Below are 15,989 nucleotides of genomic sequence, written 5' to 3' on the forward strand. Positions count from 1 at the left end.
ACAAATGACTCAAAAGATTCACTATTTTATGAATCATCTGCAGTTGATTCGGTTCTTTGAAACGTCTATTTATCCATCAGTATTACAAAATCAGTTCGTTGCTGATTCTTACAGTCATAAATGTATGTACGTCCCCTAACACACACAGACACATACACAAACGACGACAGAAAGGATTTAAAAGCACATTGAGACTGCTTAAAATCCAGTTATGACCAGCGCAAAACATTATTATTATTATTATTATTATTATTATTGTTATTATTACAAAGCACGTTGAAGATGATCAAAATTCAATTATGACCAGCTGGTAGCACAACGCCTTTAATAATAATAATAATAATAATAATAATAATAATAATAATAACTATTATTATTACTTTTTGTAAAAAAAAAATATTATAATATTTTTATATAATATAGTATTATTATATGTATGGCGTGTGCTATAACAGTTTATAAAATATTTTTATTATAATATAGTATTATTATATGTATGGCGTGTGCTATAACAGTTTATTTTTAATCATTATAAAACAATAACAACCAGGACAATGACAAAAACACAACACCTACAGCAATAATAATAATCATAATCATAATAATAACAGTTACTGTTGTTTTTGTTGACATTGTTGTTATCGTTGTAATGATATAAAATAAACAGTTATAGCACACCTTTAACATGCCAAAGGGCTTTATACTTTACAAGAGTAAAAGGACACTGTAAAACATCACAACACACCAAAACAAATTCACAATGATGACCTAATCTGATTTATTCAACAAATATTCACATTTATTTAACGTCATCGGTGTTTATTTGTATGAGACATCACGTGTCAATTGTCAGCTTTTTTTTATTTATTTATTTATGTTTTAGTGTAAATTTTTTCCAGATCTGAATAATCCTGAGATTCTGACATTAAACACAGACCCAATGTAGGCTATTACAGAATTTTCCATGAACAATTTCCTGTGTTTGGTGTTACACAATCATTAAGGAGTCTGAGGTGCCTCACATTTTATTGTAAGTGAACTTTGGCTAGACTCTATTTATGGTCATGGTCATGTTGTAGACCTACAGCCCATTGTGTAAAACCCACAGCTGTATAAATCCACTTTACCACACCCACAACATAGAATAGACTCTCTCTCTCTCTCTCTCTCTCTCTCTCTCTCTCTCTCTCTCTCTCATTTCCTGACATTAGTCAGGTTTAAAAGCCTATTTAAATCATTTTATATCGTTAGAAATGCTACTAGACGCATGTCAAGCTAAAGCATAAGCCAGTTCCTAATAGCCTATCTGTATTTACCTTGCCTTAATTAATCTTATTACAACTGGATCATGTGAGACGTTTTTTCCCCCCACCAGCTCTTTGGGCTATTCCGTTGGACAGACAATGAAATGTTCTCATTTACAAGAGGTTTAGACTATTTTATTTACAAAGCTCAATGTGTTTGATGACTCACTGGTTCTTTATGTGCTTTGCGTTACACACTGCTAAAACATAGGCCTATAAATCGAATCGGTTTTATTGATCTTTTTGTGTTATTTTGTTAGTAAATAAAATAAACCGCATTTACTGAAGAGGGTGTGGCTGAGGGGGGATGTGCCGGACTGATTTATAATAGAGAATGAAAGAGATTAATAAAGTGGGGCGTGGCGATATGTAAATATTAGGCGTGTCTCAAATCGCCAAGACGAAACAAGGACCAGTTTTGGAGACTAAAGAATGACGTCAGTGATTACAGGTGCAGGGGGCGGGGCCAGGCTTTACAGGCAGGCAGCAGCATCACGCGAGAATCAGCAAAGGGACGAGAAAGATGTGCAAATAACAGCGCCGCTGGTCGCTTCCTTTCAGCGCTGAACGCTTTCGTGGCTCCGAGTCCCCTGCTATCGGTTATCCCTCGTTGTTTAACACTCGTCATGTCGGCCGGGGACGTCGGTGTGCTCCGCCAAGAGGCCGGCAAGGAGGGCTCGAGAATGCCGGCCTGGAAACGAGAGCTGCTCGAGCGGAGGAAAGCGAAGGGCGGCGGGTCTGGGCCAGGTGTCGACTCTGTCTCTTCTCGGGTTAATGGCGAGCTAACGGGAAGTGGCAGCGATGAGGTTACCGGAGCGCATTCTAACCGGACGTACACCATTACCCCTGCGGGAAAACGTAGCGGAGCCACCGCCGCATCCCCGGACATGTCACCGGTGAAAACAAAAGACCCTTGGTCGGCCATGGACCCTAACGACAGAGCGACATCAGCGGAGAAAACAATAACGGACAACGGCGTGCTTCAAGAGAGCTTGGGTCCCATAAAGGAGAACCCGTTTATTAAACTGGAGAAAGAGCGCAAGAAACGACGGGAGCGAGAGAGCGCCTCTCGGCCGCTGCAGCATATTTTAGAAATGTACGGCTCCGTGCCCGGGATACGGACCATCCGCGCCGAGAACATCATCATCATCGAGTCCGACCCAGAATACTTTCCTGCATCCGGAACGCAGCAGAACGGCACCGTTAGCGGATACAGCTCTCTCAGTGACCTGCTGGACCGCAGAGGTAGTCCGGTTACTGAGATCCGCGCGAAGGAAGTGGTGATCTACGATACGGCGCTCAGTAAAAGCGAGGAGAACCTGAGCACGCTGGGTCGCGCGAGCTGTGAGCTCTCCGACCTGGCGCAGGGCACGGTGAGTCGCATGCTGCAGAAATTCGACCGGAAGTACGGCAAGTTGCACGTGAAGTCTCGAAGCTCGGAGAACCTCCTCGACTTAGACACGAGTCCTGTCCTGTCAGGTCCACGAGCCAGATTCCATCATCCAGATGTGGTGCCAAAATGTGCGCCGTGCCCACAACCTGGCTCTCCTGTTCACAGCCCAGCGTGCTATAGCCATTCAGTCTTCCATGGTAGCCAGTCTTCCGAGCGGAAATATCAGGAGTCTCCTAACGGTTCTGAAAGTAGCAGCCCTGTTCCCGGATCCCCTCAGTCAGTGTCTTCCTTCCGGCGTCACTTTGAGGTTGTAGGTGGAGTGTCGCGCAGTGTCACTGTCAACCCTAGAGAGGAGACTGAGAGGAACCATTCCAAGCTTGTGAGGGAGCGGGACTGGGACAGCGCTGATGGGGTGTCCAAAGCCAAGGTGCCATGCTCTCCGGAGAGCCACTGTGCCCGTGCCGAGTCCTTGGCAAGCCCCACGCTGCCCCTTAGTTCACCCAGATTTGAGATCCGGCCTTCGCCGCGCCCGGATCTGTCTGCGTTGCCTGCCAGTGACGTCCAGGCTCGTGCCCTCGCCAACCTGCGCCTCCAGTCCCGCAATTCCTTCACCGTCATCCCCAAGCGGCTCGGGGTCCCATCGGCGCCTGGCAACACCGCGCCCTCCAGCCCCGTTCTGTCTCCTGCTTGCCCACACGTTGAGCTTTCAGTGCCCTCAGTGCCAACGCCTGCCCTACCCATTCCAGCTTCCCCGTCTCCAGAAAAAATTGTTGTTGCCCCAGTGCCACCTGTGCCAGACAAAACAGAACTGACGCGTCCCGAAAGGCCCAGCTTGCCCACCTCATCCTGTGACTTATCAATCCTTTCGCCTGATTCACTCAAAAAAACGACATCGCTCCCTATTCCCGAGCCGGCTCTCGAGAAGCTGCCCGTTACTAATATTGACGACATAGTAGTGGAGCCCTCACCGCCCTTTCCCAGCCCTGTGGTGCAGAGGAGGAAAGGAAACACATTTACAGTCGTCCCAAAACGCAGGACTGAGCCTCAGCCTAGCACTCCTGCTGTCCAGGAGCCTGTTCAGGAGCCTGTCCAGGAGCCTGCCGCAGTGCCACAGGGGTCGCCGTCCTCTACGGAGGCTCCTTATGCCCAGCTAGGAACGCTACTGAAAAAGCGTTACCCGGCAGTCGAGGACATCGAGGTGATCGGTGGATACCTTTCCCTGGGCCGATCCTGTTTGTCCAAGACTGGCTCCACAGGAAAGAAGGTAAAAATATTATTTCATAAAGCTTGTATGCATTTATCAAGGCTTTTAGGCAACACAAGCATGTCTGTCACCTCGTAATTAAATCATACAGACTATGCATCTCAGTGATTTTATTTTTGTATTATTTTACTGTATATTAGTCATAGATGAACATGAGATGTGTGGGCTTCAGCTCAAGTAGATCACAATTCCACATAAATCTCTATATGTTTCCAAACATAGTAACCCCTACTGAGGGTTTGCCATGCGTTCGTATACCATATTAGGTTATTTGTATAGACTGCTGCCTTACTCGGGTATAGTATTATCCTTAGGTTAGCTGGAACATGAGGCCTATTGTCCTGACAGTCTCATCAGAGATTTACTCAAGTCCTGGTATTTAGTTTGGAAACCTTGACTCAATCTGTGTTTTCTCAGAGTCTGAGGAATTTGTTTGTTCTTGTTGTTTGTGGTTTGCCAGTAGCTAATGTTTTTTTTTTTAAACCAGGTTGCCCAGTCTCATTCCTCGAGGTCTACCACCCTGCTAAGGGATGCAACTATTAAACATCTCCATTTTACAATACTCTATCGATTTAGTATCTCTCAACCATGTATTATACAATGATAAGAACTATCTAATTATTTGATATGATATAATATGGACATTGTAATCCCCACAGCATCTCCATAAAAGTGTATCTTCATTACTTTTAATAACATTGACTCCTATCTTTGTTACTCACTGTTAAATGTAGCTGACTGGGAACCATTTTTGTCCCAAATGTTACATTTCCCCCTTTTTCTCCAACTTAAATGTATTAGTCTTTAATTGATATAACTACTGAATGCTTTGCTAGTTTAGCTCTGTTAGCAAACTTATAGAAATTTGGCTTCTATGATATTTTTCCCATAGTCACAAGAAGAATGCCATAATGCAATAAATAATACGTAATACAAGCACTTAATAAACTGAGAGCATGCTAACTGGCTAGTAGTTCATAATATTAGGCAACTTATTTAGACCGAACCTAGCATTAAGACCGAAACGTTAAAAAAAAAAAACAACAACATTAAAATAGAGCCTTAAGACAGATAGCTAGAAATGAACATTGCTTTAGAAACCTACAGAATTTCCAAAAGCTGACTTGGATAAAAACCTAAATAAAACTAAAACTTATTTTCTTACTAGTGTTACATATTAAGTCTATAAAAGTAGACTAGAGACAGAGTTTGTTGCTGTAGTTCAGCCTACTTGGCTCTAATAATCATATGGCACTGAAGACCTTGATTACCTGGATTAAGGTGTCAGATTCAGGCTGGAACTACATTCCTCTGGGCGGTAGATTAAGATGGGTGATGCAGCCATGATGGTAAAGCTGTTGTCATCAACATGGATCAGAGACTTATTGCTGACTTAGTAGTAGTCATCATGGAGGCTCATATGCTGTTCAGGTTATTTCTACTTGAACAGAAAAGAAAGGTCTTGCTCTGTGGAGTCAGGTGAGAAGTCATGTGCTATGAAGTGTTGCAGTTCTGCAAGGGCAAAACAAATCTACTAATTGACCGCTAGATGTTTTATAGGTTCACACATTGTAAATCTAATTGAATCCATGTTGTTGTGAATTATAAGTGAGTAGATCCAAGCTATTGGTTCAGACTAGTCACATGTAGTTTTCCGTTTGTATGCTTGTATAAATACAGTTGTTTGTGGCAGGTAAAAGTTAGCCACTTAGCTAGCTAGTAAAATGGATTATGTTTTAAATAAGCGCAAAGTCACAGTTCTGAAGATTCAGTACAACAATAAACCTTGAGTTTTGTGTTTGCCATGTTTGTTTTTGCTGTAACTGTGGGTACTACGGTTAGCAGAGGTTCTTCTCTAACCCTTCATTATGCGGGTTTTACTCCCATGTTGTTGTATTTGTTGTTAAATAACTTTGACTCATTAAACGAGTCCAGAATGGGATTTGAATCTAATTTAAGACTTATAAATATTATAAATGTTCCTAACTTCTACTGCTAACACCATCCAGCTAACTACCAAGCTAAGCTGACAGGTTTCTGAGAGGAATTTTAAGTCCTATTCATCAATATTGACCATCTTTACTGCTTAAACTATTTAGCTAGCCAACATTAAGCTAACCCGACAGCATTCTGACAGGATTTTATTTATAAAATGGTATACATGGTGAGTCTTCACTGGTAAACTAGCCAGGTGAGCTATCCTGACAGTTCTTGAGAGAACGTTTATGTCATATTCATAACCATGTTATAATCCTAGCTGGCTAACCTGAGGGGATATCTAGAGAACCCTTAATCATAAATCTAATTCTATTCAAATGTAAAATCTTGTGCAAAATAGTAGATTTGGGTTTGAGTTGCAGCTCAAAACACAGCCAAAAAGCATCTATTTTACACAGTTAACACTTTTAAATGGCCGTTGACTGGCTGCAGTTGCAGTATAAATGTATACGCGATTAACTACAACGCAGTCTTGAATGTCAAAATTATGAAACGTCCGTACTTTTTATAGGCTTATAAGATGAACGCACGTGATTTTACTATGACTATCCCTCCTTACAGTACACTTGTATTGGCTTTTATACATATCAAGATCAAGTGTCGCAACAGAGCGGATCTTGTTTCACACCGTGACAGATTTAGACGGCTTCCTTTTTAAATCCCAGTTAGCCATAAATTCCCATGACCTCTTTTCTCTTTACCTCTCTGTGGTGTGTGTCACGCCTAGACAGGTACAACATGTCTCTCTCTGAAGTCTGACCACAGCAGCCTGGCTTCTTGTCCCTAGACTCAGCTGGAATTAGGTCTTTTCTTCTCATTCTGCCAAGATCACTTCTCCGCTTTGAAGCTTTTGGCTGGAACTGGGAAATTGTGGCAACTTTAACAACATGCAATTTGTGTGGAATCTGGGAATGGAGGCCATGTGGGTTTTTTTTCTTCTTTTCTTTCATTCTTTCTTTCTTTTTGTAGACTAGTTGTGTTTTTCAAGTTGTTTCCTAGAGTGGTTTAAGAGGCCGATCTTCCACGCTTTCCTTCTTCTGTAAGTTTATGGCCTGATTACTTCACATGCTATTTGCTTTCAGGAGTTTAGGTTGGACTTTGCAGCTCCTGCTTATACATTTTATGATTTGTGGCTGGAAAAAGTTCAACTGTTCCATGAAAAAATGTTGGAGGGGAAAGATTTGGATAGACACTGAGTCGAAATGAAAAGGTGCCAAAAAAGGAAAGTAGGAAAGGCCTGTTGGAAGCTCCAGATGTTCTGAGACCATCTCTGTTTGTGCTCTTACACTATTATACTATTATTATTATTAAGAAAGGGTTATTAAAATGAGCTGGACACAGTATACAAGCCCAATAATGCATTCGTATTGGTTATTTACATTTTCTGGTCTGTTCTGATTAAGGAGAAATTCATTCTGTAAGTTTGGAGTCTGTTGTCATTTTAAAGCAAAATGTCACCGACATTGACATGACACTGTATGCGCTTTCAGGAATGCACTATAAATGTGAATTCATTACTTTGGTTTGGGCAAGCTGGAATGCCACTCACCATCCATTTTATCATTAACATCTGTACACCTGCTCATTCATGCAATTATCCAATCAATCAATCATGTGGCATCAGTGCAATATATAAACCCATGCAGATACATGTCAAGAGGATCATGTATTAACATTCACTTTCTATCAAGTAACATAAGGGGGAGGGGAGTGTGATCTCAGTGACTTTGATTGTGGCATGGTTGTTGGTGCTAGAGGGGCTGGTTTGAATAATTCAGAAACTGCTGACCTCCTGGGATTTTCACACACAAAAGTCTTTAGAGTTTACACAGGATGGTGCGAGGAAAAAAAAATCCGAAAACATCCAGTGAGCGGTAATTCTGTGGGCAGACATGCCTTGTCGACGAGAGAGGGCGGAGGAGAATGGCCAGACTGATTCAAGCTGACCGGAAGGCTGTGGTAGCTCAAATAACTACTCTTTACAACCGTGGTGAGCCGAAAAGCATTTGAGAACATTGAGGCAGATGGGCTACAACAGCAGAAGACCACATCAGGTTCCACTCCTGTCAATCAAGAACAGGAATCTGAGGCTACATTGGGCACATAATTGCACGAATGAGCAGGTGTGCAGGTGTTTGTTCTTAATGAAGTTGACAGTGAGTTTATATATATATATATATATATATATATATATATATATATATATATATTTTTTTTTACTTTTATAGTGCACTACATTCGTTCTTGGGTGCTACTATATTATACCCTGTGTAGTGAGCATGTATAGTAAATGGATTGCCATTGAGCCTAATGTAAAGATGATTCATTTAAAGGATTCATGGGTAGTGTAAGAAATGTACTTAAATGGACTTAAATACAGTTCCTCGAGGATTTCGTGATTTTGCGTTCTCAGAAATGAACGCAAACTCTGCAACATTCAGTCAAAGCCTCTTTAATTCATGTGCATCGCACATGAGTACAGCTAAAAGGTCTCATTTACTAACAAACATCCCTGTGAAAGACCACGCAAAACAATTTCGTGCCATTGCGATTTCGACGATTCAAGTAGTTTTCCGCAAAAAAGCACAAAAAACTTTTTTTTTTTATAAAAGGGCACACCAAAATCTACTTTGAAGATGCTAAAAACTAAATTATTTTTATTTATTTTATTTTTTTTATCACAACAAAATTCACATAGTTCCACATTAGTGGAATAGTTCACATAGTTTGTGTTACTCCAGAGTTTTGATGACTTGATTATTATTCTAAAATGTGTGGGGTGAGAAATAAAAATAAAGAACGAGTGTTTGCTTCTAAACGTTTGATCTCAGTAGCACATACCGTCCTGTCAGCCTGTGATATTTATAAGTGCTTCATTTGAGCACTCAGTAATTAGCGTCAAGTGTTCAGATGATGCTTTTGAGCTATAATTAGACGCCCACGTTTTAATCGAATGCTTTTAATGAGTAATACAGTGCGGTATTCAGTGCTACTCATTGCTTTATAGTACTGTGTTGGAATGCTGAAGGACTTTTGAACCTGAGATCATGAAGAAATAATAATAAATGTGTGACGTTTTGTAGATTCAGACATGAGGTGAGCAGTGACGTGTCCGTGACTGTTCTCTTTGACTGTCTGTTTGCTTACTGCGATGGATTAGGTGTGGCTCTGATGTAGCATCTTGTCACATCAGTCGTTCGCAATGTGCTTAGAATGTGTGTGTGTGTGTGTGTGTGTGTGTGTGTTTGATCTTGATCTCCACTGTTTGATCTTGCTTTTCATAGCATTCATTACTGTCTTTTTTTTTCTGTAACCCCTTTATTGCTTTTATAGCATAACGTTTATCCATCATGAAAAAACACTCACGTTTGACTTTATTCACGTAAAGTAAGTCTGTTAAACATGTCTCGAAATTATGTCTTAACTTTCTAATCAAATATTTTTAAAAAAAGGGATGAAAAATGAGCCTCACTGTTTCCATGGCTGAATTTAAAATGGTGTCCTATTAGGCATAGTGGACAGCATGGTCTATAGAACCATTGTGACCCTGTGTAGCGAGCATCTTTAGTGAGTTATCGTTAGGGGATGTGCGCACTTCGAGGTAAATATCATCAGCAGGAAAACATTCCTTAGGATAAACAACTTTTTGTTGCTTAAGAAATCAAAGCACTACTGGTAATGTTGTCTCCCTGTCTGGCATTATAGAATCCTAGGTTGATTAATAAAATGCAATTTATTGAAAGCCGTTCGTAAATGAATTTAACAGCCGTAGATGGAGATATTTCATTAGGATTGTTTGGTACTGTCGACGTTTTTCAATTCAAAAGCTATTTATGTATGGTTATGATAGTAGGGCCCAAAGTAGATACGAACAAATTTATTCGTAAATTGTTCGTACGATTGTTCCCGTACGAAATGGTTAGTTCAGGTTAGTTAGGAAAAAAGTTCGCATCCTGTGAGAGCTCCCGAGTTTGCGTAAAAAATTCACGTAGAAGGAAACGCGTTAACGTAAACCTCGATCGATCGCCTTCAGATCATATAATTGTCACGAGTTATTGCAATTTTATACACGACTTGCGGTGTCATGTTTAAACAGAAAACAGACTCGGATGTTTCATGTTTGTTGTTTTCAGCTCACCGTGGGCGTCACTGAACGCAGGTCAGCTAGCATGTAAACACGCTCGGTAAGCTACGACTGACTGGCGTTTTATCAACACGCACGCGTGCACGAGTATGAAATAAAATCAGCGTCTACAAAAAAAAAACCAAAAGCGTTTACACACAGCTTTAGTAACAGACTGATCCCTGAGGCCTGTTGCGTGTGTTGATGAAGAGTCATTCAAAATCTATCGTAGTTCCTTCCCACACTTTCCCACCAGAGGACGTAGGACAGTCAGCCACACACAGGAAGTTGGACTGGATGCTCCTGCAGCCAGCTTCCTGTCTGTTTGTCCAGTCCGTACAGGACTTCGTGAGAGTTTTTTTGGTGATCGTTGCGGCCAAAAATGATATATATATTGCGGCTTTTTTTTCCCCTCAAAATCTGCGATGCAACTATGTTTTTTGTGGAAAACTACTCGAATTGACCAAATCGCATTTGGCGAAGTTGTTTTGCACGCCCTTTAGCGGTGATGTTTGTTGGTAAATGTTGGTGACTTTTTAAGCTGCACTCATGTTCGCCGCATGTGAATCGAAGAGGGCTTTGACGCAATGTGCGTTGTAATGATGTCACAGGACACGTCTCGGCCCAAATTTGAGGAAGTCTGTGGTAAATGTCGAAAATTTCGCTTGAGTTTGCGTTCATTTCTTCGATCGCAAAATGGCGAAATCATGGAGGGACTGAAGGTTTGACTTTTTCCCAGGTGTGAAAGTGCATCCTCTTTAATAATTCACCAGATAATTATTAGCTTGTCTCCACCCTGATCCCACTAATGATACTGTCGCCTAAATAGACATCCTCGACTTTTGCTCCTGTCTTACATCACTTCCTCTTCCTCCTCTCTCGGTCTGCTTCTGACCTCTAGTGTAGCACCAAGCTTACAGGAAGGGCAGACTTACACACACACGTATGCTGTTCCTGCTGGTGTGTGTGTGTGTGTGTGTGTGTGTGTGTGTGTGTGTGTGTGTGTGTGTGTGTGTGTTTTTTTGTCTTCTCTTTGTTTTATCTGGCATTGTGACACAGATTTCGAGCTGAAAGTGATCTTATGTCTTATGTGCCTGCTATTGTATGAGTCCGTGTCAGCGTTGTGTGTGTGTGTCTGTCATGTCCCGCACGCCTGCATGGCTTCCACAAAGGAGTCAATGTAATTAGAATTCAGCCTCTACAGTGCCACTATCATTGTCATGTTTAATTCACGAAGTGTGTGTGTGTGTGTGTGTGTGTGTGAAACATCATGAGTTACAGTATAAAGAGCAGGAGAAGAAAACGTTGCGAGCAGTGAACGTGATGGAGCGTGTAACGTCTAGATGCTGATCTTTGAGTGTGTATAACTTTTCAGGGAAAAACAATAAAGGACAATTCGGACCTCAGAATGGAAAGGTTTCGCGCCGGAGTTACACTGTCGCAGTATCGACTGTGCCTGGTCTCTAGGGAAATTTGTTTTGTAGGTGCATTTAAAATAAAATGCAAACGGTATTCAAATAAACGCTGCTTCCCGTGCGCGTCATATTCGAGGAGAAACAATTTGCTCTAGTCACATGCTGTGGTGAATCATGACTCATGTGTGTATGTGTAACTTTGTGTGTGTGTGTGTGTGTGTGTGTGTGTGTCACCCCCCCCCAAAAGGTGTGTTTTATTACTTTGAAGCTTTAGATTTTAACCTCTACTTTGAGTATTTGATTTTGAGCATTCAGTGAATGCAGTTTTTGATGATTTTGAGTGTTAAGCTTACCGCTTACCATTCTGATCGCTAAGCTCATGCTTTTACGTGTAAAGCCTCCAGTTTTGAGTGCGAAGCTTACATTTGTGCGACTGAATCGGTATGATTTCAAACATTAAGATAACGATCGTGAAAACAATCATTTGTAGATTTTGAACTTGTGATTTTGAGCCTCGGCGACATGGTGGCTTCGTCGTTAGCACGTTTGCGTCATACCTCCAGGGTTGGGGGTTCAAATCCTGTGTTCTCTCTCTCACTCTCTCTTTCTGTGTCTACGTCTCATTCTCTCTGCCTGTCTCTCTCTCTATCTTTCTCTCCCTCTTTGTCTTGGTCAGGGTTTGTTTCCCTCTCTCTGTTGTTCCATGTCTCTCTATCCCTCTGTCTGTCTGTCTCATACTCTCTCTTGCTGTCTTTGTGTCTCTCTCTGTCTCTCTCATTCTGTCTCACTTTCTTGCTGTCTGTGTGTCTCTGCCTCTCTCACTCCAACTATTTGTGTCTCGTTGTTTCTCTGCCATCTCTCTCTCTCTCTCTCTCTCTCTCTCTCTCTCTATCTCTCTCTTGTGAAGGCCAGTGTTCTCTCCAGTTCTTGTCTTTTCATAGTGTCCTGCTCTCTCTTTCTCTCTCTCTCTTTCTTTCTTTCTAATGTCTCTCATCCCTCCCCCACTCTACACCCATGCTCACTCTCTCTTTCATATATCCATGGTGCCTGTTGCTGAGCAACCGAGGTCAACAGCCATTCCATCCCGTAATTAGAAATTCTCTCTCTCTTTCTCTCTCTCTTCTAAACTAGTGTAAACACTTATTAATAAAGATGGGAAAATTAAAAACAACAACAACTTGTTTCTCGATGCACAAAATATCATAATTGGACTTTTTATATAGGTTTAATCTTAATGTTTTGTTTAAATTTATGAAACTGATATAATGTCAACTTCTATTATGTTAAAAAAAATTGTTTATGTGAGAAGATTTTTACTATAGGACCAAAAAATTTTTTTAGCAAGTAACAATCACATCCTGGCACCTTGAATTGAAACTGAATTGAATCATGAGGACCCTAGAGACCCCACCCCTACTTCAGTTTTGTGTTCGTCACCTTGTGTGACTGAAACTTCCCTGCCTTTAAATCCATCCTTGAGGTGAGGATGTTGGTCAGACCGCACACATTTTGCCCAGTAACTGTAACGAAGTCACCAGCTTCCTCCAAACAAAACACATGACTCATTCTTTTGAGTCAAATGGTATATTTGGGTGGGAAGAATGTAAAATGCCACTCTTTGGGATGTGATTTGAGTCAGTAATGGAGGACTACATACTTCTTGCACTGTCAGTGCACTAGTGTCAGCACAAGCTGACTCAGCATTTTCTGTTTGAGTATAAATGGGTGTGAGACAGGGGAAATGCCACAAGACAGATTTTTGCTTTTTTTAAGCCCTTATCCAAGTGCACGATCTGAGGTCATTTTAAGTCACTGCACTTTAGTGGTTACTGAGAAAGAGGAATTTGTGCTGTAAGTGGTTATTATGACTTAGGGATGTCACGATACCAAAAATCTAGTAGTCGGTACCGATACCACCAAAAGTACACGATACTTCTGCGTTCGCAAGATCACAAAATCCTGGAGGGATTGACAGTGGTTGGCTGGCTTCTTGTGTCTTGAAAGTAGCACTTGCTAGCCCTCAGTCTTCATGGTTGCTAGATGGCTAGTGCTAGCTAAAGACCAAACTTGGGAGAAAATGTGTGTGTGTGGGGGGTGGGTGGGGGGGGCACAAACATGATGTGCTACAAACCTTATTGAGGCAAAATATGAGGAATGCTTCAAACCAGTTCATGTCCTGAATTCATGTGCATGATCTGGGTCATGTACACAGATTTATACATAACACACTACAATTACAGTACGTTCTTAAGGCTGACACACAGCATGGGTGGAATTGTTGATGTTGCTTCTAGGCAGAATTTGTCAGACACACCCTGAGGTAACTGATGTGATTATTGCCTCAGGTGTCTGGGCTCGAGTGCAAACCTTCTTTTGCTTGCTCGGTTTAATTGCCACAGGCCTCATGGTTACACAAGTGTGAAATAGATAATTGGAGCAGTTTTAAGGTGTTATGTAGGTTACAGATGCTTTGGAGGTCATGTGGACATGTTTAGCACAATATCAGACGTGTAAAATGTAAAAAGCATGCATTTCACTGCACTGGTGTACTGTGTATGGTTGTGTATGTGACCAATAAAATTTGAATTGGTTTTATTCAGTAGTTTATTCGGTGCATGCTGTATTGGGTAAGTTCTCTATGATGGATGGTTCTGAATATATATTTTGGTGTTTGTTTAGTGGTTGTTTTAGTGGTTAGCCTCGCACCTCTGGGCTTGGGGGTTCGATTCCCGCCTCCGATCAGTGTACGTGGAGCTTGAATGCTCTCCCTGTGCTTCGGGGGTTTCTTCCAGGTACTGCAGTTTCCTCCGCCAGTCCAAAGATATGCATTGTAGGCTGGTTGGCGTTTCCAAATTGTCCATAGTGTGTGAATGGGTATGGGCGTGTGTGTGTGTGTGTGTGTGTGTGTGTGTGTGTGTGTGTGTGTGATCGTGCCCAGCGATGGGTTGACACCCTGTCCAGGGTGTCCCACACCTTGTGCCACAAGTCCCCTGAGATAGGCTCCAGACTCCCCATGACTCTGTCTAGGATAAGCGGTACAGTAAATGGATGGATGGATTTAACTCTCATTCATATAAAACCGATTAAAGGCGGGGTTATGAGTTCAGTTTGTGATGTCACAAATAGGAAACTTTTAGCATCTACATAGGTAATGTTAGTGATGAACAAAATAAATTAGAATTTTTTAAAAGAATATTTTAGTATGAACTGTTATGTAACAGTGCAAATCGAGACTTTTAGAGTTTTTCCCTAAAATCTCTAGCTAGTGTCTGCCTAGCTAGTTTGCGAGCATTAAGCTATCTTGCTAGATATTATGAATGGCAGGAGAACATGGTGGGGGCTAAACTTGCATTTTTGAAAATCTCAGCAGAGAAAAGATGAAATTGTTTCATAGGAAAATGTCTCGAATCAACCATTTATTCTATACATGTATATTAATTATTTACAGTTCAAACCTGCAAAATGAATCTCTGTTTTGATTCGTAGCTGGAATATGATGGCTCATATTCGATGGATCATAAATGATATTTTTGCATACCTGCTTACAGTAACAACATACAACTACTTGGAAAACTAAGGACCAGTATCACCCTCGCCACCTCACGCTACTTTACATACACGCCTCTTGTTCCTCTATGTATAATGGACTTACTGTGTGTCTCTAGTTATTATTTAACTCCACACGTGTGTTAGTTGCTGACATCCTTATATAAAACTCACCCTGGTGGTGTTTCTCTACAAGGAGTCGTATTTCACACTAAAACAGATTTAGTGAAATGGTTATTTCTGTCTCGGCACTTCTGGGTTTTACTGACGCATCGTGATGCTACATAAACCCAGACTAAACACAGCAACAGCCATTTTGTAAAACAGAGTCAGTCTGGGCCACTGAATCACCATGATTATCTGTCTGTCTGTCTGTCTGTCTGTCTGTCTGTCTATCTGTCTGTCTATCTGTCTATCTATCTGTCTATCTATCTATCTATCCATCTATCTCTATCTATCTGTCGGTTGGTCTATCTATCTATCTATCTGTCGGTTGGTCTATCTATCTATCTATCTGTCGGTTGGTCTATCTATCTATCTATCTGTCGGTCTGTCTGTCTGTCTGTCTATCTATCTATCTATCTATCTATCTGTAGGTCTATCTGTCTATTTATCTGTCAGTCTGTCCATCTGTCTATCTATCTATCTATCTATCTATCTATCTATCTATCTATCTATCTATCACAAATAACTCTTTTAACAAGCTTTCCCAGCCTCACACACACACACACACACACACGCACTCCAGACTGACCTCGAATCTTGTGTTCACTTGCCAGCTTCCGCATCACAGTGTACTGCCAAGTGGAGGCCATAATTCAGGGAGGTGCCCCCCCTTCGTGTGTGTGTGTGTGTGTGTGTGTGTGTGTGTGTGTGTGTGCGCGCGCGTGTGTAGGGGGAAGTGCATGAAGACACAGTCTCAGCCTTGTCCAAGTCCTCTAATTAG

The 15,989-nt window shown here is 41.5% G+C and overlaps 1 protein-coding gene across 1 annotated transcript in view; it reads left to right on the plus strand.

Annotated features, from left to right (window-relative positions):
* Positions 1-1,722: 1,722 nt before the first annotated feature.
* The window catches only part of tprn (taperin), a 28,281-nt gene continuing 14,014 nt past the window's right edge, over positions 1,723-15,989 (plus strand). Inside the window, exon 1 of the mRNA XM_017459983.3 lies at positions 1,723-3,961. Coding sequence (XP_017315472.1) covers positions 1,931-3,961 — 2,031 coding nt within the window. The 5' untranslated portion in view covers positions 1,723-1,930. The remainder of the gene's footprint in view (positions 3,962-15,989) is intronic.

This window comes from Ictalurus punctatus, chromosome 28 (genome assembly GCF_001660625.3).
Source record: "Ictalurus punctatus breed USDA103 chromosome 28, Coco_2.0, whole genome shotgun sequence".
Lineage (NCBI taxonomy): Eukaryota > Metazoa > Chordata > Actinopteri > Siluriformes > Ictaluridae > Ictalurus > Ictalurus punctatus.